A 25,225-nucleotide genomic window follows, 5' to 3' on the forward strand; every position below is an offset into this window, starting at 1 on the left:
AGTATGCTTTTTGTGCACAAATGAAACAAAAATAACCTCATTCAACCATCTCTTCTGGGTCACTCTCTGCCGCCATTCAGTACTAGAGTATTATTTCATTATTTTTGTTTAATTTGGCACAAAAAGTAATCTCGTAGCTTCATAAAATAATGGTTAAACCATCACATGAACTATTTTATCATTGTCCTTACTACCTTTTTTGGCCTTGAACGTGTCAGTTGCGTTGCTGTCTATGTAGGGTCAAAAAGCTTTCGGATTGAATCAAAAATATTTTAATTTGTGTTCAGATGATGAGCGAAGGTCTTACAGGTTTCGGAACGACATGAAGGTGAGTAATTAATGACAGAATTTTTAGTCTAGAACTATCCCTTTAAGATATTAAAATAGGAAGGTCTTGTAATATTTTACAATATTGTAGTTTTATTTTGTTAAATGCTGTATATAGTCTAAATAAATAAATGCAGTCTTGGTGACCATAAGCAGTGTTAATTTCATTGACAAATTATTTTTGTCATACTTTTCGTGAACGACATTTGAAAACATGATGATAACGAGAAACAAACTTTTTTGGAATGACAAACTATGGCGCAAATCTTTTGTCATTTTTGTCAAAGAATAAAAACGAGATGATGTTAGAGAGGGACAATTTGGATAGAGAGTTTCATTCAGAATGAATCTGCTCTATGGTTAGGAGGTTAGACATGTACAGTCGTGGCCAAAAGTTTTGAGAATGACACACATATTAGTTTTCACAAAGTTATATCTTTGTTTCAGTTGTTTCTGTGATGTACTGAAATAATTACGAGCACTTCATACGTTTCAAAGGCTTTTATCGACAATTACATGACATTTATGCAAAGAGTCAGTATTTGCAGTGTTAGCCCTTCTTTTTCAGGACCTCTGCAATTCGACTGGGCATGCTCTCAATCAACTTCTGGGCCAAATCCTGACTGATAGCAACCCATTCTTTCATAATCACTTCTTGGAGTTTGTCAGAATTAGTGGGTTTTTGTTTGTCCACCCGCCTCTTGAGGATTGACCACAAGTTCTCAATGGGATTAAGATCTGGGGAGTTTCCAGGCCATGGACCCAAAATTTCAATGTTTTGGTCCCCGAGCCACTTAGTTGTCACTTTTGCCTTATGGCACGGTGCTCCATCGTGCTGGAAAATGCATTGTTCTTCACCAAACTGTTGTTGGATTGTTGGAAGAAGTTGCTGCTGGAGGGTGTTTTGGTACCATTCTTTATTCATGGCTGTGTTTTTGGGCAAAATTGTGAGTGAGCCCACTCCCTTGGATGAGAAGCAACCCCACACATGAATGGTCTCAGGATGCTTTACTGTTGGCATGACACAGGACTGATGGTAGCGCTCACCTTTTCTTCTCCGGACAAGCCTTTTTCCAGATGCCCCAAACAATCGGAAAGAGGCTTCATCAGAGAATACGACTTTGCCCCAGTCCTTAGCAGTCTATTCGCCAAACTTTTTTGCAGAAGATCAATCTGTCCCTGATGTTTTTTTTTTGGAGAGAAGTGGCTTCTTTGCTGCCCTTCTTGACACCAGGCCATCTTCCAAAAGTCTTCGCCTCACTGTGCGTGCAGATGCGCTCACACCTGCCTGCCTTAATGACAGCAATGAAATGCAGTGGAAAGTTTTTTTTTCGGGATTAAGTTAATTTTCATGGCAAAGAAGGACTATGCAATTCATCTGATCACTCTTCATAACATTCTGGAGTATATGCAAATTGCTATTATAAAAACTTAAGCAGTAAATTTTCCAATTTCCAATATTTATGTAATTCTCAAAACTTTTGGCCACGACTGTACATTTGAACTATATCGTAGCCTATTGATATATCTGGCGGGACATAAGTTGGCGTGCATTTGCTGCACGTCTCAAAAGTTTAAAAATGTCAATATCTGGGAGTAAGAGAAGAGCAGACATATTGATAAACTTGACGACGCAAAAGAACTTAATTCAGTGCGGTTTTCTGAGTGCAGAAACAAAACAGCGGCTCTCACACAGTGCGCGAGTAATCTTTTGCATCGCATGAACGCATACACACAAAATGATGGGGAATTATCCGTTTTGAGGAGTATTCACGTGAACACACTCTATATATCTGATATGTATAAGTACATTGCTTCCGTGACATTCATTCAGAGACAGCAGCCTAATTTAGTTGCTATTGTCTGTGGCATTGATGTTAATCAAGCAACAAAAGAAAAACAGAAAATCACTCACTGCTCTTGACTGAATCACTTTAGTAGCCCCAAAAAAGATTAATCTAAATTTATTTATATAAATAAATGTCTAATTGAAAGACTGAATGTTATAAACAGGTTGTTTGAAAGAATTCATAATTAGCCTATAAAACCATTGGTATTTCATTTAAAAGAAGACCGTGTTCTTGTTTCTTAATGAGAAGTAGTTTCATTTAATTCTAATATAAAGGCATGTTGCATGTCACAGCAGATAAATCTGTGTGTGTCATGATAAAACCTTAATATCAAACCTATACAATGAGTTTGGTAATTTTAGAGAAATGCTTAAATGCATTACGCTTTAAATAAACCCATTTGATTTTAGCTAACTAGATCTACTTGGAAAACATGAACAGCATTAAAACAATTCAGATGACTAAAATATGACAAACTAAATTAGTCAAAAGACTATGACTAAGACTAAATCAAAATTAACACCGAACATAAGAGACTTGTTTAGAAAACAACTGGAATCTTAACATTAATGTCTAGTCACATGTTTGTCTGTCTTATTTCATTAAATATTTTTCTGTACTTTCTTATAGGGTGTGATTCATATTGGCTATACTGATATCCCCAGTCGCCTCCCAACTCAGGCCAGCACATTATACTCCAACAACATCACCAAACTCATCCGTGCCATCAGCCCGGACAAGGAAACTTTCTTCTTTGACGTCAAAAACCAGTTTGATTACGGCACAATGGACCACGTCATTCGAGGTTCAGTAGTTATGCAGGTAAACCCTTTTTTATGCAATGTTTTATTTATTTTTTTAGCTACAAGAGGACACTTTTAATGGTGTTTCATTTTATAAGTCACATCTTAAATCAGTAAAACATTTCTTTCAATTACATACAGAATTTGACACTTAAGCATCTAGCAAAATTACATTTTTCAATTGCAATAGAATCTGTGGGTGCCACAGCTGTCCCATGGGAACATGTCCAACTTTGAGATTTGACATTTGACTAGTATCTATCTTTTTCTTCAATGCGGAGTGAGACTTCAGCTTCATTATCTACTAGAGAGAGATAACTAGACAAATAATAACGTGCATCAAATGGTAAAACTGTTTGGACTACAAACCACGGTGTTCATAATTAAAGATATAAAAATAAAAATTTACTTACCCCCATGTCATTCAAAATGTTCACGTCTTTCTTTCTTCAGTTGCAAAGAAATCAATTTTTTTTGAGGAAAACATTTTATGATTTCTCTCCATATAGTGGACTTCAATGGTGCTCAACGCATTGAAGGTTAAAAATGCAGTTTCAGTGCCGCTTCAAAGGGCTCTACATGATCCCAGTCGAGGAATAAGTGTCTTATTTAGTGAAACAGTCTTTTGCTTTCTTAAAAATGCTGCACTCCGGTTCAAGATGGTTTAGGGTATGTGGAAAAGCTCCTATCTCATTTTCTCCTCCAACTTCAAAATTGTCCTGCATCACTGTAGAAATAAAAGTGAATGTCATAAAATAAATAAAAAAGAGGTCAAATGCCCTTTACGAAAAAAGGTAAAACAGTGATGTAGGATGATTTTGAAGTTGGAGGACAAAATGAGATGGGAGTTTTTCGACCAACCCTAACTTTCTTGAACCGGAGTGCAGAGAGTACATATGCACGTCACAGAGCTAGACAAGATGAGCATTCGTGGTTTAAAAGTGTTTAAATATACGTTTTTGGTTGTTGTTTTTTTCGCTTCATAAGACCCTTATTCCTTGGCTGAGATCGTGTACAGCCTTTTGAAGCTGCGTTGTTAACCTTCAATCCGTTGCCCACCATTGAAGTCCACTAAAATCGTAATTTCTTTGCGACTGATGAATGTCTTGGATGACATGGGGGTGAGTAAATTATCAGGAAATTTTTATTCTGGAGGTGGAGTAATCTTTTAAGATAATACGTTTAAAATAATATGGCAAAACACCAATTTGCAATATCAAGCAGGAAAATTAGCTGTTTATATAAAATGTACAAATAGCCACGACTACTATTAGGGGGAAGAAAAAGGTGGATAAGAAAAAATATTAAGGTGAATTAAACATTAGTAAATAATATTAGCAACCGATTTTTATGTTAGTTTTGTAGTAATGTAGTTTTAAAAATGTTAAATTGAGTATATTTAATCCATTTTTTAGACTTTAAAGAAATAGTTAAATTTTTAGAAACAAAAATGTACAGATAATGTACTCGCCCCCTTGTCATCCAAGATATTCATGTCTTTCTTTAGTCATAAAGACATTGTTTTTTTTTAAGGAAAACCTTTTAGGATTTCTCTCGATATAATTAATATGTATGGTGCCCCCGAGTTTGAACTTCCAAAATGCAGTTTAAATGCAGCTTCAAAGGGCTCTAAATGATCCCAGCCGAGGAAGAAGAGTCTTATCTAGCGAAACGATCGCTTATTTAAAAACTTTTTTTGTAAAGGGAGTTTGACCTTCTTTTCATGTTCACTTTGGGAACACTGATCGGTACTTTTGCAGCGATGTAGGGTGATTTTGTAGTTGGAGGAGAAAATGAGATGTGAGTTTTTTGACATACCCTAACTGTCATAAACAAGAATACACAGTTCACGCAGGCTAGACCAAGACGAGTATTTGCGGTTAAAGTATTTATTTATTTTTTTGTAAAAAATAACTGATCGTTTCACTAGATAAGACCCTTCTTCCTCAGCTGTTTGGAGCCCTTTGAAGCTGCATTTAAACCGCATCGGGGGCGCCATAGAAGTCCCTTTATATGGAAAGAAATCCTGACACGTTTTTTTTATCTTGGATGACAAGGGGGCGAGTACATTATCTGTAATTTTTTGTTCTGGAAGTGAACTACTCTTTTATTATTGGTGAAAATAAACATCAGTGTTGTTTTGTGAATTTGTTGTGCGTGTGTTCTCCATGGATACACTAAAGTTTAACAAATACAAAAATTTGGCCTGCGTAAGATGATGTTTTATCCAGTCTGGCTGTTGACCTAAATGAGTTTGACACCCTTGAGCTAAAGGATGTGAGCAGTTCAAAATTTATGACTCAGTATCTCTCTGGCACTCATTTAGCTTACAAGGAGTTGAGTTGTGGTGTTATTTGAAATCTGGCTCTCACTCTTTGCGTATGTCTGCAGGACGGAACAGTGCTTTTCCCTGCACCACAACCTAACAACATCCCAGTGGCAGCACCTCCAAAACAAAAGTCTGTCCAGGAGCTGGAGAAGGAAAAGGCATCTGCAGTCTCGCCCTTCAGAGCCACCCTCAACACGGCTGGGCTTTACTCCGGAGGTAAATCACAGTCCGGTCGCCGTCCCTGCCTTCCTCTTCCCGCCGGATCTCCCCTGGGGTTAATATGAAAGCGGCTCCCCATGTGTTTTAAGAGGAAGAGACCGCTGCATTGGTGGTCTCTGACACTGAACTATTTTAATAAGGTTGTCGTGTACGGTTAAAACGGCCCCCCTTTATTTCCTTTGAGATTAATTCCGATTTTTATTTTCTTCCTTTTATCCACTGAACAATCTGCATTGCTCAGAAATCCCAAAAATAGCAGCTCCCCTGTTTGGCCGCTTTGTCCCAAGATGTGATTAGTCTCCAAAGCCCCGCTAAACTAAACGGCGCACAAATGAATTCTATTGGTTGCAGACGCCTGAGGACCACTTGTGTGAGGAGAGGCAACTTTGGCTTCACATCAAAGCGCTCACTTCCTCACTCAGACAAGCCGCAAATACAACTCGCACGTAAATAAACACCGGCTGATAAACAAACATGCAAATGAGATCTTCCTGCCCTTTCATGGTTTTCCTGTATCTGTGTGAGCTTAGGTGCAGGGAATCCTGACTTGCTCGGAAGGCTCAAATCGTTGCCTTTTGAAATCGCGATTGGTCACCTAATTGCAGCGCAAGCTGTTTTATTTTCCACATCACCTTGGCTCGTTCTGGCATCTAAATGCCAGGAACCTGGGATGATAAAATGGTGGTTGTGTTGCTCCTTCCCTCCTGCTGTGTATGTCTGTCATGGTGGAGAGGTTTTCTTACCCACATGGTCAATGGCTTGTCTGTGTGTTGGCAATAACAAAATGGTTATTTAATAATAATAATAATAATAAATACTGGTATTATAGTTATATTCATAGTTATAAATCAATAAATAAAAATTATTATATACTTTGTTATATAATTATATGCTTAAATTATATACTTTGTTTACACTCCTGTTTGGGATCAGTAAGATTTTTGATGATTTTAAAGAAGTTTATGCTCATCAAGGCAGATCAAAAATTGATTTGATCAAAAAAAAAACAAAAAAAAAACAGCAACTTTAAAATAACAGTTTTCTATTTTTTGTGCTTTAACATAGAATTTATTCCTGTGAAGCAAAGCTAAATTTTCGGCATCTTTATTCCAGTCTTCAGTGTCGCATGATCCTTCACAAATCATTTATAATCAATTTTGGAAACTTTTTTCTTTTGCTTAATATTTTTGGGATCTGTGATACTAAATAAAAAGTTTAAAAGAATAGTATTTTTTTCAAAATAGAAATTTAGTGTTATAACACACTACTATTCAAAAGTTTGGATCAGTAATTTAAAAAAAAATTTTTTTTTAAAGAAATGTAATACTTTTATTCAATAAAAGTGATTAGTATATTATATTTTTAGAAAAATATATATTTTGAATAAATGCTGTTCTTTTTAACTTTTTATTCATCGAAGAATCTTGAAAAAAGAATCACAGTTTCCAACATTTATAATAAAAGTAGTCGGGCATTTTAAAAATGATTTCTGAAGGGTCATGTTATACAGAAAACTGAAGTAATGACTGGTGAAATTTCAGCACTTCATCACAGAAATAAATTATATTTTAAAGCTTATTAAAATAAGAAACGCATATTAGAAATTGCAATCATTTTTCTCAATATTAGTTTCTGTAAAAATCTTACTGATACCTAACTTTTGAACGGCAGTGTATGTTATCTATATGTTTCTATGTGATATATTTATAATGATAAAATAATGATTATTATAATATTTATAATACTTGAGTGGGTGATTTTATATATAAATAGATACAGACATTATCATGATTATTGTTTTATTCATTTTTTTATTTATAAATAAACAATGAAATCTTATATATTTACCAAAAAGTAATTATGTGAAGTTTTTTTTTCCCCCAGCTCAATACACATTTATTTTTTATTTTAAGTGCTTTAAAATTTACTGCAGCCGACAGCAGATGTACCGTATGTTAGAGTTGAGGTGGCACGTGTACATGACCCACAGCAGTGTTGATGTTTTGAGAGGATTATGGGATGTATAAACAGGGCACGTTGCCCCTGGCACTCGGCTGATTTGTCTGAGCAGTCAAGCAGTCAAAATTACCTTAACTGAAAAACAAACCTATAATGTTTGACATCTTGTTATTTCTACTCAGGTCTGGCTTCAGCAATCGGTCTTGGGTTGTGTGCTCCCAATGCTGCTTTCACTCAGATGGTTACAACCTTTGGCCTGGCGGGAATCGTGGGATACCACACTGTATGGGGCGTGACTCCTGCACTTCACTCCCCACTTATGTCTGTTACAAATGCCATTTCTGGTAAGTTAGTAAATCAAGTGCACAACCAAAGTGAAAATATTTGCTTGTGATATGTCCACCTAAATTTTTTTTACAAAAGTCCATAGAAAGCACATTAAATGCAAGTAAAGTGTCTAGTTTAAGGTTTCAAAAACTTTTTTGGAGAATGAAATGTCAAAATTTGATTGAAATAATGTTACTTCGTCATTCAGTGGAACACAGTATTTATGTAAAAATTCAAACTACATGCTTTTTCTGACTTGTACATATTAAATTGTGTTTTGTTTTAAATGAGTAAAATCTTACTGACAAATGGGCAAAACCTAGGTGGCAAATTTTTAATTTTAAAAATTTAGAGCTACAACTAATTAGTATTTGGGGTGAAAGTAATTCATTTTTTAATATGTATAAATTGATTTTTGTTTTAAACATGCCTGACAAGATTGTTACACTGAATGACATTTTATTGGGTGTTTTCTGTAAATGAAAAATACACCCTGAAAAATGTTTTCAGAAAATGTATATTTATTTTCTTGCTCAGAAAATCAAAAACAAAAATGCAATTAAATTAAACAGAAAACTTTTTTTTAAATATTTTGTTTATATTGGAAAAACGGCAATTTAAAGCAGTATTACACTTATTGCTTTTATGCCTAAACCCTTTTTTTTGTCTTTAACCCTTATATATAATATGTATATTATATATTTTTGCTTTAACAATGTAATCAATAATCTATTTAATAAAGCCAAGTATGAATCTTATTAAATTAGTGTTTAATGGTAACTCAAGGCAGTAACAATTTAAACTATATATTTCATTTGTGAACTTATGTTCAGCTATTCTTTTTAATAGTTAACTTTTGACTATTTTTGAAATTTTCAGATCATCATTTATCAAAGCTTTGTAAATATTGGTCACAGACACAGATTTACTTTTAAATTTCATCAAGCTTACTCACTAAAAACTCCCACAGGTCATGTTTTAGTGTTTTAAGGCCTTTTTAAGTCTTATTTTGACGTAACAAAGTGTTTATATCTAAATGTGAAAAGTAAAAGAGTGTCACAGGGTCTTATTTTATCACAAGCAAAGGTCATCAAAGTGCTTCGCTTTTTTCATCCTAGTTTGCCCTTTAGCTATGGAGGGCTCTCAAGTGGGTGTGAATTACCCACTTGCTTTAATGGGCAGAAAATGTCACCTAATTTTTTTTTTCTTCCCACCCTTGAGTTAGTGTCTGTGATGTGCCGACATAGGCCACCCGTTAAGTGGTGAATTCAGCTCTTCATTAGTCTAGACTTAAGGACCCAGGATTCAGCTGTGTTCAGAAGGCCACACCATCATCAGCCAGGCAGATCAAGGATGCTTCTGTGCTTCGTTAAGCTTTTATTCATTTCTCTCAGCGGGCTGAGAAACCAGGAAAGGTTTCATTGTTTTTAACACCACCAAGCCCTTGGTGGTCTGCATTAAAGTGTCCTTTATGTCAAGAGAGCTATAAACTTCACATTGAGAGTGTGGGGAATCAACCGAAGCAATTAGTTTCCTTCGACCTACTGCACACTTCCTGTGAATTACTTTATTAGTCTTGTTGAGACAGTCTCTTGCTTTTCTTTGTCGTTTTCACGTATGAGGTGTTACATATTTGACAGTTATTGAACTGTGTCTTTCACAGGCCTGGAAATGTGAGCGAGTTGGAATTCACTTTTTTCGGTGCCAGAAGTAATGAAGCTCTCACAAAAGTGACCGAGACGTTAAGCCACTAATGTGGAATTTCTCATTCTCATTGAAAGTGTGGGAGAGCTTTTCCAGAAGCGTAAAGTTACTCCTTTGCTCCTGGTGGAGTAGAGTTCTCTTGCTCTTTAATCTACCTGAAACTGGTGAATCAGAATGACTCCACATCGCTTGATATGGACGTTTGAACATCACCTGATCCAAGGAATCTGTACTGATGAACTTGGGCTATTAGATATTGGTTTTGCTTCGACGTTGTGGTGACCTAATGGTTGTGTCATTGCCTAAAACAGCCCTGCTTTCCAAACATCTCATCGCTTTATCCTCAGTGATCACAGAAAGTTCGAAACACTATCCAGCCATTAGAACAATGGCTATCCATTTGTGGATTTCGAGCAGACACCGGCATCTTTCATTTTCATCCAAGGGTTTTATTTTACAGATATCCAGACCTTTGCATGTGTGGGTGCGTGTGTGGCGGTTCGTGCCTGCGTAGGTTTACAAATCGTCTGTTGCGTTTCCTGCAGTGTTGTGGTAGCGTGCTTTTGGCCTGCGAGCTGGTCTGTGATCAATTGTTACTTCAGAATTACAAAGTGAGAGGAAATGCTTCCCAACAGTTACACACTCCATTGACTTAAGATACCGCTAACTATCAGGGCCACCTCAGGTTTGGTCAGTCGAGTCAATGCCGCGGAAGCATTTGAAAACGATTAAGGAGGTGATGGTTATCAGATTTCCCTTGGGGATGCCAGTGTTGTCCTCGTTAATACCCGATCAAAATGAGTTACAAACAACTTGTTGTGAGTGCTGAGAGTGCGGTGCCAGTGTCAAGCACATTACGTCAGATTTCTAGTGAAATTGTGCGTTGTTAGACGTGAAAATGCCTGGAACAGTTGTCATAAGCTTTGTTTTTCTCACTAGAAATAGTAACAGTTTTGAAGCAAAGCTGGAAACCAATGCACAATGCAAATATTTATCTATATGTTTCATTAGTCAGCCTGGATGCAGTAACTAGTCAAAGCAAAATAAATTTCTCACATTAACACCGTTTATTCACTATAGGTTGGAAAATCGTAATAAAATATGACAAGAAGAGTTAAACTGTATCAGAACATATTCTTCTTGATAATGTCAGATAACTTTGATAAAAAGGTATGTAATGGATTACAATCAGCCAAAAATTCAGACAACTGTTAGTATGACAGTATTCAATATCAATACTATATTAATACTTTGTTGACCAATTACCAAGCAAATAAAGAAAAACACTTAAGCAAAACACGGTCAGATCAAAGTGTCTGAATAATTTTTGGTCCCAATTTTTATCAGTTTTACTCGAAATCCACTGTATGAAGAATTTTTGGGTATAATATGTCAGAGTTTACTTTATTTTGCTATCATCACTTACATAAATGAGCTATAGTGTCCTGCACCAACTAATAAAAACAAATATAAAAAAATATATCTAGTGTCTGAACAATTTTGTGGTTTGACTGTACATCTGTCTCAAAATCGTTCTCCAAAGACTTAGATCTTTTTTTTGCAATCCGTGTCACTAATATTTGTGTAGTTTATGTAGTATCTAGGATGGAAAGTATAGTAGCTCTTATTAGCATTATGAAAAAAAAAAAAAGATTTAATTGTTTTAATTAAACTGCATTTTATTGAAAAATGTATTAATGAAATTAAAACATTATTTATTATGTTTATGCATTATTTATTTATTTATGCGTTAACTTATTTTTAGAATTAAAACTGAAAAATAGTTTTTCATGAGAATGCATCACTAATTTTGAATGGCTGAAAGAATGTATAATTTTAATTTAAAAAAATAAAATTCATATAATTTTAAATGTATGCATAGCATTCAAAATTAGTGGTTTATTCTGATAAAATTTAATATTTTTTGCAATCAAACCTTTTATTTAAAAATTAAAGTTATTTAAATTTATTTTTTAGAAATTAACTTTCTACATTCCTTTAGCCATTCGAAATTAGTAATATTCTCATGAAATATTTTTTTTGCAGCAAGCCTTCAGTTTTAAGAAATAACTACAAAAAAACTATATTTAAGGCAAAAGTTATTTTTTAAATTAAAATGAATTTGTATTTAAATCCATTTTATGTATTTATTTTAATTTAAGATTATTTTATTTCAGAACTACGCTGTTTGAAATTAAAAGTATTTTTGATTTTTTTTTTTTTTTGGTAACACTTGAATATTTGCTAATGCATTATTAAACCATAAATGATTGTGTTAACAATAGGTAATAAAAATAAATAATAAATACTGTAATAAATGTATTGTTCTCATTGTTTGTTCATGTTAGTTAATACATTAACATTAACTAATGGAATCTTATTGTAAAGTGTTACCATATTTTTTTTATAATTTGTTACAATTTAAATACAATTTATTTTTGTTTGCTTGTGAAAATAACATGGATATGCCGTTTGTTTTCAGGTTTGACTGCTGTTGGTGGCCTCTCTCTCATGGGTGGTGGATTGCTTCCTAGCTGCACGGCCGAGACCCTGGCCGTACTGGCTGCTTTCATCTCCTCTGTCAATATTGCTGGTGAGTGCACTGAACACACGATCCTGTACCTGCCAACAGGCAAGATAAAACATTGCTAAAATGTCGGAGGCTGAAAGTCGAGTACGATTACAGATGCGAGCAGGTGAGGGCTCTGTACTCGGGGCCGCTCGTTGCCCTCTGGCTGCCCCGCATCTTGCGTTCGTGAGAAGAGCGGCGTATTCCGTTCCTTCCAGGTGGAATAGTTTAGTCCGTCAAACCTCACACCTGAAGCAGGAAATGTCAGCGCGGCAGTTTTGCTTCAAAGAGCCTCGGTCATGTCATAAATCAGGCTCTGCTCAAAACCAACCAACAGGGCCATTAAGGAGGAAAAAGGAAAAAAAAGGCTTGAAGTGGGCAGCTGGCCAATATGCCATCCTGAATCCAATGACCCCTTCGTTCGGCTGGCCAAGACGCCAGTCCAGGTCAGAGGGTGTGTTAGTGATTTAATGGCATGCTACTAGGCTTTTGCAGACATTTTTCATCATGCTCCAATAACAGCTTTTTGATATGTGTTCCAGCGCACATAAAGTGTCTGAATTTATATATTTATCTTCTCAGAAGGCAGGTGTTTAATTTCAGTTGAAGGATGGTTTTTGTTATTTCCATTCCTCATACACAGTGTTTCGACCCGCAGTCCCATTACCCATAAACCGTAGAGTTAGAAATATGGACATTCTGGTCGCTTTTTCCTATCCTCTTTTCGACCATTTTTATTGTTACAAGTGCATGCAGGGAAAAAATAACAATTGCCCTTTCCAATTTAATTTCAATAAAAGACAAGGAATTTATGGTGAACCTGCTCCATTAATGACAGGAATGAAAACATATTTTATTCTTTGGCCCTGGCTGTAATGTCTGGATATCCTTCACATTTAATTGTGGGAAAAACGGAACGTTCTTTTTAATGCTGTATATGTTGTGTTCAACCGTCTGAGTGCATTTACTTCTGAGTTCAAATATTTCACCGGGATCCCCAGAGGAACGGGTCACTAAGGTTCTAGTGAAACTGGATATCCGTCTGAGTTTCAAATGAAAAGCTTTGGTTTGGTAATCGTCCTAGTAAGTTGCTTAGCTAGGACAGCGTAAGCCAGGAAAATTAATGTAAATGCAATCACATGGCGGTTTAAAAATACTTTGCTAATGAGCAACAGATGAGTGACTCCCGTCATTCTTCATGACATTTTACACACAAATGCCTTGCTGTTTTGAAAAATATCAGTCATTTTATTGCTTAAAATTAATTTTAAAAATTTGATGTTGACAATATCATCCTTTATTCATACCGCTTTTTTATTTTTTTTGATAAGGTGGTTTCTTGGTTACTCAGAGGATGTTGGACATGTTCAAGCGGCCCACTGATCCTCCAGAGTACAATTACTTGTATCTTCTTCCTGCTGGTTTGTTTGTTGGAGGTTATGGGGTGGCTCTTCAAAGTGGCTACAACATTGAACAGGTATGAGTGCATTACTTAAAATTAATTGCAACTTGGGCTGGGCGATAAAATGCTAACGAGTTCAATAGATGTTCGATATAGTGTTTATACAGCAAAAGTGGATAGAATGGTCCTACTTTTTTTTTAACACGCCACTCAGATCGTTTTTTCTTCTCTGCTCAAAGTTTGAATGGCACCACAGCGCAAGCTTATTACAGCAGATGCTTTTACTCAATGAGAAGTCTCGGTCACATGACCACCAAACAGTGCTTTGAGATTCATTGTAAAGCTCTTGAATTGAGCTGAAAAATAACACAATGGACTTGGGGATATAAACTAGGCGATTTGTATATTGAAAAGCCTTCTGACTGTATGGTTGCACAGAGTGTTTCTCTTATTGGTCCGTGACATTTGATCCAGCTTTAAACTGTAGTAATCAACATTTGAAGTGGATCAAAAAAGTGGAAAATCAAAGTTGTCCTAAGACAAGAACTGGTATTCTTTTGGTCTTAGGACAACTTTGTTGAAAGCTTTCATATGGTATCATAAGGTAAAAAAATTCACCATGTGTTGGGTTTTCTTAGATCGCATCACATAGTTACAGTGAAGACAGCAGTAAAACTATTACAAATCATTTTTGTTAATTAAAATAAAGCTAAAAAAAAAAAAAAAACATTTTTGTTTACACTGAAGTGCTAAAACTACTAAAATATAACTGAAATAAAAAAATTAAGGCAACATAGAACTACAGTCAAACCAATTTATTCAGGCACGAAATATAATTTGATATTTTTTTTTTTTACTAGTAGGTGCTGGACACTATAGTTCATTTATGTAAGCGAGGATAGCAAAATAAAGTAAACTCTGACATATTATACCCAAAAATTCTTCATACAGTGGTCTACCAGAAAAATTGATACAAAAAATGATTCAGACACTGTTTTTTCTTTAATTGCTAATGTGACCTTTTTACACCACAGACTGAACAAAATTAAGCATTGCTTGGTAATTGGTCAACAAAGTATTGATAGATTGTGTAAATATTGTCATACTAACAGAATTTTTTGGTTGATTGTAATCCGTTACATACCTTTCTGTCAAAGTTATCTGACATTATCAAGATGAATTTGTTCTGTCACAGTTTAACTCTAAATTCTTGTCATATTTTATGACCATTTTCTAAACTACAGCGAATAAACTCTGATAATGTGAGAAATGTTGAAGGTGTCTGAATAAATTTGGCTTTGAATGTATATGTAATGTGTATATAAATAATAAGTTCCTGAAAATAGAGTCTTATAATGTAGTTGTGCAAAAGAGAAATGGATTCTGGAAGATTTTTGTTTCTGACTTCTTGTAAACCTTCTCTTGTGCGTAGATGATGTACTTGGGCTCTGGCTTGTGCTGCGTGGGGGCTCTTGCGGGTCTGTCCACCCAGTCCACGGCCCGTCTCGGTAACACCCTGGGCATGATCGGAGTGGCTAGTGGCATTGCCGCCACCTTTGGAGCACTGAAACCTTCCCCTGAGCTCATGGCACAGATGAGTGCAGCCATGGCGGTGGGTGGCACTGCTGGTGAGTACACGTGTGCATTTCTTCTTTAGTCAGCGGCCTTTGAACCTCCAAGTGTGTGAATGTGAATGCCACATGACCTAGTGATTTCCCCGCAAAGCCAGGTAATGGTCATCAGGTCGTGTGAGTCACACAGCACGGTATCACGCTTTGTAGCCAGTCATGTCTAATCTAAATTGCTAATTATTCCTGGAAACCTGCTGGAATGTAGTTTAAACCGTCCCGACCAGCCCCAGCTCAAACCAGAAGTCTGCTTGATTCCAGATGCTTCCACCCTGAGGTCTCAGCCCGCCCCAAACATGCCCCCCACACACCCTTCCCCCAACCTGCACTCCAGATTCACATCAACACACATGCACCGCTTCTTGGGATGTGACCCGTTTACCAGCAGGCCTGAATTCCCCTTTCTTGTTTGCAGGTTTGACCATCGCCAAGAAGATCCAGATTTCGGACCTGCCGCAGCTCGTTGCTGCTTTCCACAGTCTGGTGGGTTTGGCGGCCGTGCTCACCTGTGTGGCAGAGTACATGGTGGAGTATCCACACTTCGCAACCGATCCTGCTGCCAACCTCACAAAGATCGTGGCTTACCTGGGGACCTACATCGGTGGAGTCACCTTCAGTGGATCTCTGGTGGCTTATGGCAAACTTCAAGGTCCTAATTGTTTGTTTGGTTATATAATAACAATTAATGAGATGCCCGACAATTAAACAGTTCATCCAAAAGTGATAATTCTGTCAATTTAGTCACCCTGCACAAACTATGTTGTTTTGTCCATACTATAAAAGTCAATGAGGCCCAGAGAAATTTTGTCAAAATATCATCTTTTGTGTTCACAAACCATTCAGGTTTGGGACAAAATAAGGGTGAGTAAACAATGACAGATTTTTCATTTTTGGGTGTGTTTTAACCAGTCCTCACAATTTTTAAATTTATCAGAAAAACAACCAGATTTTTCAAAAGAGTAATTTATTATCAATATCACTAATAATAATATATCAATTAATAAATACGAATATTTAAAAAAAAATCCCTCATAAATCATACTAACATTATTATTGTAATATTTAACTGTTCAGTTAAAAAGTTTTAAAAATATAATATAGGTATTATAGGAATAATAAATAAATGGATTCATAAAAATATAAAATTGTTGTTGTTGTTATTATTATTATTATTATTATTATTATTATTATTATTATTATAGTAACATTATGATTGTAATATTTATAATAATAAATATATAAATACAAAAATTAAATTAAATGTTGCTGTTACATTACTATTATACTAACATTATTGTAATATTTAACTGTTCAATTGAAAAGTTTAGCAAATAAATAAATATTAAATTGCATGTTGCTATTATTACATACCTTTTATATTAACATATTATTGTAATATTTAACTGATCAATTTAAAAGTTTAATAAATATAAATATTAAATTAAATGTTATTACTATTATAGTAACATTAATGTTGTAATATTTATAATATAAAATATATAATATATATAAATACAAATATTAAATTAAATGTTGCAAATATTACCATTACTATTATACTAACATTGCTATTGTAATATTTAACTGTTTCATTGAAAGGAGTTAAAAAACTGAAATGTTATTACATTATTATAATAAAATTACTGTTGTAATATTTAGCTGTTCAATTTAAACGTTTTTAATAATAATAGTAATATTTTTTTATTTTTAGTAAAAAAATATGTAAATAAAAAATACAAATATTAAATAATGTTGTTATTACCATTACTATTATACTAAGATTATTATTGTAATTAACTGTTCAAATGAAAATAATACATTTATTTTTCTGTACAATTTTCAAAAGTTAAACCATGGAGCTTTTATTAAAGCTTTTGACAACAGCTGGTTTATTAGCCCTTCTCATTACAAGTATTGGGAAATGTTTGGCACAAAGGAAACCCAGTGAAACATGCAACACATATTTCATTAATTCAAATGCAGCCTTGTTTATTTGAAATTTCCACTAGGTTTGATGTGGTTCAGTTTTATTTCTAATAATCGTGCAGCTCTATTAGAAATCCCAATGTCATGGGTCCAGGTCCTCGCTGTCTGGTGCGGCTTTGTTTGTTAACTCACCGGCCCACCGGTGCCACACATGCCTCATGTTTAAAGCTTGGCCAGGCGGAACCTCTCAGAATTTGGCACTAATTAGTCCCTCCGCCCCCCAGTCATTTTCCACTTGTCCCTCAAAGCTGGAACACATTATCTTCAGGAGCTTTCCCATTCCTCCACCACTACCACCGCTCTGAAGCCTGCAGGCCTACACTGATAAAGCAGATTAGGAGTCTCATTTTTATCCTTGTGAGTTTTTCTTTCAGCCTAAAAGGGGGGCCGGTGTAGAATACTGTACATAATCGCCCAATCCAACTGTATCGCTAACTTGTTACGCAGCAGATGCTGAGGAGTTATTGATTCAGCTCCTACTGAGTTTTTCCTGTGCACACATACTTGTCTCAGGCTGATGATATGTCTCGTACATATTATTATAGTTTACAGAGCGCTAGCAGCTGCTTAAAGTGCACTTTAACAACATGACATGCAGTTGTGTACTTTTGTTTAAAGCACAACTCAAACAAGCTTCTCGTTTCCAAGAAGTTCTCACCCTAATTTTATTTCACTCATCGTGTTCCCAAACAGCACATGATGTCCGGTGTACGTGCTAACCCACTTTTTGTGTTGCTCTTCTTACTCGATTTCTCCTCCTCGTGCAGGTCTCCTGAACTCGGCTCCCCTTATGCTTCCTGGTCGTCATGCGCTGAACGCCACTCTCATGGCAGCCAGTGTGGGCGGCATGATCCCCTACATGCTTGATCCAAGCTATACCACTGGCCTGACCTGCCTGGGCTCCGTGTCTGCCCTTTCTGCTGTCATGGTAAGGGGTTCACACAGTCTTTCGATTTAAATTTTTTTATTTGGTCAGGTTTTCTTTTAATTTCTTGAGATTTTGTTTTAGGGTGTTTTTGTTTTGTTTAATGGTGTTTTGTTTTGGTGTTTTCTTTAGTTTTGGGGTGTTTTTGTTTTATGGGGTTTTGTTTTGGGGTGTTTTTCTTTTAGGGTGTTTTGTTTTGGGGTGTTATTTTTGTTTTATTTTGGGGCCTTTGTTGTCTGTTTTAGGCTGTTTGTTTTTGTTTTGGTGGGTTTGTTTTTAAGGATTTTTTGTTTTTATTTTGGGATGTTTTTGTTTTATTTTGGGTGTTTTGTTTTAGAGTGTTTTTGTGTTTTGTTTTGGGGTGTTTTATTTGTTTTAGGGTGTTTTTGTTAAATTTTGGGGTGTTTTTGGTTTGTTTTAGGGGGTTTTATTTTGGGGTGTTTTGGTTTGTTTTAGGGTGTTTTTGTTTTAGGTGGTTTTATTTTGGGGTGTTTTTGGTTTGTTTTAGGGTGTTTTTGTTTTAGGTGGTTTTATTTTGGGGTGTTTTGGTTTGTTTTAGGGTGTTTTGTCTGTTTTTGTTTTGGGGTGTTTGTTTTTAAGGAGTGTTTTGGGGCGTTGTGTAATTTTATTTTATTTTAGTGTTTGTTATTTTAGGGTGTTTTGTTTTAGGGTGTTTTTGTTATTTGTTTTGTTTTAGGATATTTTGTTTTAAGGTGTGTGTGTTTTGTAAAAAAAAAAAAAAAACCTTAATTATCATTGTTTGAACTAGGGTTGGGCGATGTCGACCAATTTGGCATCGTACGATGTCTAATGTGAAACATCGCGATGGACGATCGTCGTAGACTGTGTAAGCAGATTTTGAGGGAATGGTGGTTGTTAAATAATTAATTCATAACGAGGCGGGGCGGGGCGGAGGATCGCGATGCCGGCTCAGCATCGTGATGTCTATCGGCCATCGGCGATGGACGATGGCATCGTCTATCGAATCGATCCAACCCTAGTTTGAACTATTGGCCAAAATGTTGAATTGAAGAAATTTTTTTATTATTATCAGTAACATTAATAATGTGTTTTTGTATTTGTTTGTTTGTTTTTTAAATATGTAGGGTTTTAAAGTCTCAGATTACAGTTTTTTTTTTTCTTTCAGTTTTTGTACTTCTCTCTAAAATTATGCTGATAAATAGTAATAGGGAAGAAAGTGTGTTTTTTTGCATTTTTTTTCTGGACTATTGGATGTATATGTATAAATTATATATGTATATGTATATATTATTTTGGATGTTATTAATCAATTATCGATTCATTAATCGATTTTAAAGCAATAGTGTAAAAATACTGTTTATTGTGCCATTAAAAAGTGCACAATAAAACTGACTTCCACAGTATTTACTCTGAAACGTTGATGAGACTTGTCTAAATATGACATGATTCATCAGCCAATATATTGGCCTACTGCTATCATAAGTAGGGACAGTTGTTTATAAAATTGCACATTTGGTTAGTATTCCACTTAGTCTTGGTATGAGGATGTAGAGATTACAAATTTGAGTGAGGTCAGAAATTGAAAAAGACTGTGTCTGCAACTACAGCATACTCAACTTGTATTCTGCATTTCAGAACGGCGTGACTTGGGTAAACCCTACAGCTCATGAAACCTAAATCCCAATCCCTTTGGCTTTAGTTTTATTTGTTTATTTTATATAATCTATAAAAGCACACCACCATATGATGACAGATAGAAGTAAACCACAATCATGATATTTCAAAGGAAGGCTTTCGGAGTCCTGGTAAACATTGGCGTCATGAGTCTTTCGTCATTTGTCAATAATCAGGAAGCTGACATTTTTATACAGCTCCTTTTACCTCCATAAAGATAAACAATCACCTGCAGTATGGTGTCTGGCTCTTTTTACAGCAATTATTCTTCAAGTCTCCGTCTTTCTGCTTGTTCGAAGGTATTTTTTACATGATGTGTGGTAGCTGGCTTTGTTTAGGCCTGTTCCCTGAGGAAGGTACATTGTTTAATAATACAGGGATGATATCATGGACGAGTGAAACGAATACTGTGTTTTGACAAACACCTCATGCCTTAATTGAAGCCCATTGCAACCAAATCTGTGTGAAATATGTTGCTCTGGTGTGCACTATATCACATTTCCAATTTGCATCATCACCCGGTGTGGAAATGAACCGACTCGTTTCATAAAAACGGACCGTGTGTACAATGCTCATACCTCAGGCTTGTGATTTTTCCTTTTGGTGGACTTTCTTTTTGTTTAAATGCTAGAATCGAGTTACTGTTGCGCTTTGCTCACTTGTCATCGCCGTAACCTTTGATCTCCACCCTTTTCTTTCTCTCTGACCCTCTTTCTGACCCCGCTTTTCGTTTTCTTTGTAGGGCGTGACCCTGACAGCCGCCATCGGAGGGGCCGACATGCCCGTGGTGATCACAGTGCTAAACAGCTATTCCGGCTGGGCCCTCTGCGCTGAAGGCTTCTTGCTCAATAACAACTTGCTGACCATTGTGGGCGCCCTCATTGGCTCTTCTGGAGCTATCCTCTCCTACATCATGTGTGTGGTAAGTTTACAGTCTCCAAATTCACTCCATGGTTTTGTTCCCATCTCTTTTTTATGAAGTAGTTTGTGGCTTAATATTGTATTCTGAATGGTGGTCTGAACATTGTAGTTGCTGTTAGCTATTTGCTTCAGCGCATAAGCGCTAAATAAATTTTTTTTATAGAATTTGTTTTTATGAATCTTTATATATATGTATATTATATTTATATTACTGTTTCATGTTATTTAAAAAAAATAAAATAAGTACACACACACACACACACACATACACACATTAAATTTAAATATGTATTATTTTAATTTATATATGAATGTACACTACTAGTTTTTGAAATTGCTTTTGTTTTATCAAGAATACATCAAATTTTGTGAAATATTAGTACAATTCTAAAATGTGACCCTGGACCACAAAACCAGTCATAAGGTTAAATTTTACAAAACTGAGATGTATACGTCATATGAAAGCTCAATAAATAAGCTTTCTATTGATGTATGGTTTGTTAGGAATAGGACAACATTTGGCCGAGACACAACTATTTGAAAATCTGGAATCTGAGGGTGCAAAAAAATCGAAATACTGAGAAAATCACTTTTAAAGTTCTCCAAATTAAGTTCTTAACAATGCATAATACCAATCAAAAATTACATTTTGATATATGTGTAGTAGGAATTTTACAAAAAATCTTTACTTAATTTCCTTATGATTTTTGGCATAAAAGAAAAATCAATAATTTTGACCCATACAATGTGTTTTTGGCTATTGCTACAAATATACCCCAGCGACTTAAGACTGGTTTTGTGGTCCAGGGTCACAAATAACTTTGCCATTTTAATGTACTCCTGTGATGGCAAAGCTGAATGTTTAGCAGCTATTACTCCAGTCTTTACATGATCCTTCAGAAATCATTTTAATTTGCTGACTGGTGCTCAAGAAAATTTTTTTTATTATCGATTTTTACAAGATTAGTTTAATGGAAAGTTTAAAAAACCCATTTATATTACAAAAAATTACATTTCAAATAAATGCTGTTTAGTTAAACAATTTAATGCATCTTTTATTTCTGTATTGTGACTGTATTGTGTGTATCATGACATTATTCCAATTTAAAATAACAGTTTTCTATTTTTTTCTACATTTAAATAATTTATTTTTGTTGCAAATTTGAATTTTTATCAGCTATAACTGCAGAAATCATTTTAATATGCTGCTTTATCTGTGCTGCCAACAGTTGTGATTTTTTTGAAAATTTTTGTTTTGTTTTTTGAATCTGTGATGCTTTTTCAGGAATCTTTGATCAATAAAAGTTAAAAAGCAGCATTTATTCAAAATATAAATCTTTTCTAGCAATATAAGTCTTTACTATCACTTTGTATCAATTTAACACATCCTTGCTGAATAAAAGTATTATTTCTTTCTAAGAAAAAAAATCTGACCACAAATTTACACGGTAGTGTATATTGTTACAAAAGATTCCTATTGTAAATAAATACTGTTCTTTTAAATGTTTATTTATCAATAAATCCTGAAAAATATCACGGGTTCCAAAAAAATATTAAGCAATAATTAACGCAACTGTGTCTTCAGTGTCACTCGATCCTTCAGAAATTATGCTGAGAATTCATCTTTGCATAACAGGAATAAATTATATTTTAAAGTATATTAAAATAGAAAACCACTATTTTAAATTGCACAATTTTTTTTTTACAATATTAGTTTTTTTTCTGCATTTTTAATCAAGTAAACAGCCTTGAGCAGAAAAGACTTCTTGAAAAAACATTACAAATCTTACTTATCCCAAACTTTTGAACGGCAGTTTATGTCTTAAAGTTATTTACTAGATTTTCAGGTGCTTCTAATGCTAATGTTATTGTTTCTGTTTCAGTGATTGTTTTCAAATGAGCAAATACTTCATTTTGATCAGTGGATCAATTCATCACACAGACCATTAACTTATCAAAACTATAAAAGGTCATGTGAAACAACTTGTGCATAACTTAATTAATATTAGATTACAGAACACATGTGTGCGAGTCTTAAAAACCTTGATCTCAAAGACTGGATGTTCCTGTTATAATGGCTCCCATGGCTTGCACCCCAGTGGGACTTGACAATTCAACACCACGGTTTAGTTTTAGGTTGGACAAATGGTATTATTTTACATGTACCCGCTTTTATTTTTCCTTCACATGCAAATTCCGCTCGAGTCATTTTGGCTATCTTTAATATCCTGCTAATAAAGTCTAAATGTCATTTGGACACTCATTTTCTTTTTTTTACTTTTTTTTCATACTGTGCATACTGTTTTCCTCTCCAGGCCATGAACCGCTCACTGGCAAACGTCATTCTGGGTGGCTACGGCACCTCATCCACCGGCACGGGCAAGCCCATGGAGATCACAGGTACCCACACTGAGGTCAACGTGGATCAGTCGGTGGAGATGATCAAGGAGGCTCACAATATCATCATCGTCCCAGGTAATGGAGGCCCTTTGTAGCCTCATACATCTGAAACCCCTTGGTTTCAACTAGATCTGGAGCGTACCGTCAGCGACTTCAAACGATCCTTTATGTTATGTCTGTTAAAGCAACCTCGCTTCACCCCCATTACATCACAGGTAATTTTCTGACCCCTCCTGTGCGGGATAAACCCCCCAGAGTGCACCCTGAGGCCTGCTGGGACTTGTTCTAAGGTGGTCTTAAATTCTCACTCGTTTTTTTGAAGCCCTAGACACATTTGTGTGCTCTTTTTATCTGTCTGTTGTGCGTGTTGGCGGTTGGCCTCCCGTGGCATTGTTCGTGTGAGCCGAGCTGCGGAGGGTGATGTCAGGTTTATCTCTTCTGGCGAGGTCGCGCCTTGTTACTTTTGCCCACATACAGCTGACTGATTGAGAAGGATGTGTCAGATGAACTTTAACTGTGTTTACCTTCAATAGAAGTTCAGTTGGAAAATACTTTGGTTGGACCGTGACTGGTTCTATCTTAGCAGGGGCCTCCGTAACGGCCTCCAGCAACGGCAGCGACTCTCACGCTGCTTTGTTCTCCTCCACGGACTGTTTTATAGTTGCGTTTTATGGTCCGACAGCAGGTTGAGAAGATCGAGATCTTGGAGGCGACAGGACAGTGGAAAAGATGAGCGATTAGATGTGGGAATATGAACAGAAAGAAAAGGAGAAATGATAATAAACAGCACGGTCCAGAGTAAACAAGACTGCAGGGCCAAGCACAACAGAGACGGCCCTTTTATTTAAAACAAATGGCCGTCCAACACGCTCTGAGGCATCCAGATTTTTCCCTCTTGACCGTTGCCTGTTAAGCCACTGCCAAGATGTCTGAGACAGCCCTATGTTTACTGACAGCACAGACTTGAGCATCGTGAAGCCGTGGTCTGTTGGTATGAGCCACAGAGGGATGTGAGAGATTTTGGTAGCATAATCAAGATTGTAGGTTCAAAAGCCTATATTCTCCATCAGTGTAGGGCCTAACAAAAAAGACTTTTTTGTTTGTTTTTAGTTTTTAGTTTTTCTTAGTTTTTGTTTTGCTTTTTATTTTTTTTATTTTATGAATGTATTTATTTACATTTTTCTTTGTTTTAGTTTAGTTTTATTTTCATTTTGTTTTCCGTTTTTTGTTAGTTTTTTGCTTTCTTTTTTGTTTTATTTTACTTATTTTTGTTTGTTTTTCTTGCTTTATTTTAGTTTTTGTTCGTTTTGTTTTAATTTTTGTTTTGTTTTTCCTTTTTGTTTTAATTAATTTAGATTTTGTTTGTTCTTTTTAGTCAGTTTTCTTGTCTGTTTTTGTTTAGTTTAGTTTAGTTCTGTTTTGTTGTTTTTTATTTTTGTTTTCATTTCCTTTTTATTTGTTTGTTTTTGTTCTATTTTCTTGTTTGTTTGTTTTTCTTTTTTTTTCAGTTTTTTTTGTTAGGGTTTTTTTGTTGTTTGTTTTTTGTTTGTATTGATTATTTGTTTGTTTTTGTTTGGTCTTATTTCCATTTTGATGTATTTTTTTTCTGGGTTTTTCTTATTTTGTTTTTTAGTTAGGTTTTTTTTTTGGTCTTTTTCTTTTTGTGTTGTATTATTTTCCTTTGTTTTATTTGTTTGTTTCTGTTTTTGTTTTGTCTTATTTCCTTTGATTTATTTGTTTAGCTTTTTTGTGGTTTTTTTCTGGGTTTTTCTTGTTTTGTTTTTCAGTTTGGTCTTATTTTCTTTTTTGTGTTGTATTATTTTCCTTTGTTTTATTTGTTTGGCTTTTGTTTTTCTTGTTTTGTTTTTTAGTTCGTTTTGTCTTATTTTCTTGTCTTATTTTAGTTTGTTTTTGTTTTCTTTTTTCCTTTTTGTTTTGTTTTAGTTTTTTGTTTTGTTTTTGTTTTCTGATTTTTAATTTTTGTGTGTTTTCTTTCCCGTTTTTGTTTCATTTATTTACTTATTTGTTTTTTTGTTTCTGGTTTTGTGTTCTTATTTTTTTGTGTGAGGTGATTATTATTATTTTTTTTAACTTTCTTTTAGATCCATAGTTCAGATTTTTAATGTTGATTTCTTAAAGTATACATAAATACATTAGTCATTTTTTATTATTATTATTATTATTATTATTATCAAAATATATACTGTTTTGTTTATAGTT

General features: G+C 34.9%; 1 protein-coding gene across 1 annotated transcript in view; it reads left to right on the plus strand.

The window, feature by feature from the left end:
- The first annotated feature begins 2,125 nt into the window (after positions 1-2,125).
- LOC141292139 (NAD(P) transhydrogenase, mitochondrial-like) overlaps positions 2,126-25,225 on the plus strand; it is a 36,845-nt gene continuing 13,745 nt past the window's right edge. Inside the window, exons 1-11 of the mRNA XM_073824089.1 lie at positions 2,126-2,146; positions 2,808-2,999; positions 5,372-5,525; positions 7,670-7,831; positions 12,001-12,111; positions 13,419-13,564; positions 14,922-15,117; positions 15,533-15,766; positions 17,871-18,031; positions 20,427-20,606; positions 22,921-23,080. Coding sequence (XP_073680190.1) covers positions 2,126-2,146; positions 2,808-2,999; positions 5,372-5,525; positions 7,670-7,831; positions 12,001-12,111; positions 13,419-13,564; positions 14,922-15,117; positions 15,533-15,766; positions 17,871-18,031; positions 20,427-20,606; positions 22,921-23,080 — 1,717 coding nt within the window. The remainder of the gene's footprint in view (positions 2,147-2,807; positions 3,000-5,371; positions 5,526-7,669; positions 7,832-12,000; positions 12,112-13,418; positions 13,565-14,921; positions 15,118-15,532; positions 15,767-17,870; positions 18,032-20,426; positions 20,607-22,920; positions 23,081-25,225) is intronic.

The sequence above is a fragment of the Garra rufa genome, chromosome 19 (genome assembly GCF_049309525.1).
Source record: "Garra rufa chromosome 19, GarRuf1.0, whole genome shotgun sequence".
NCBI classification, from domain to species: Eukaryota; Metazoa; Chordata; class Actinopteri; order Cypriniformes; family Cyprinidae; genus Garra; species Garra rufa.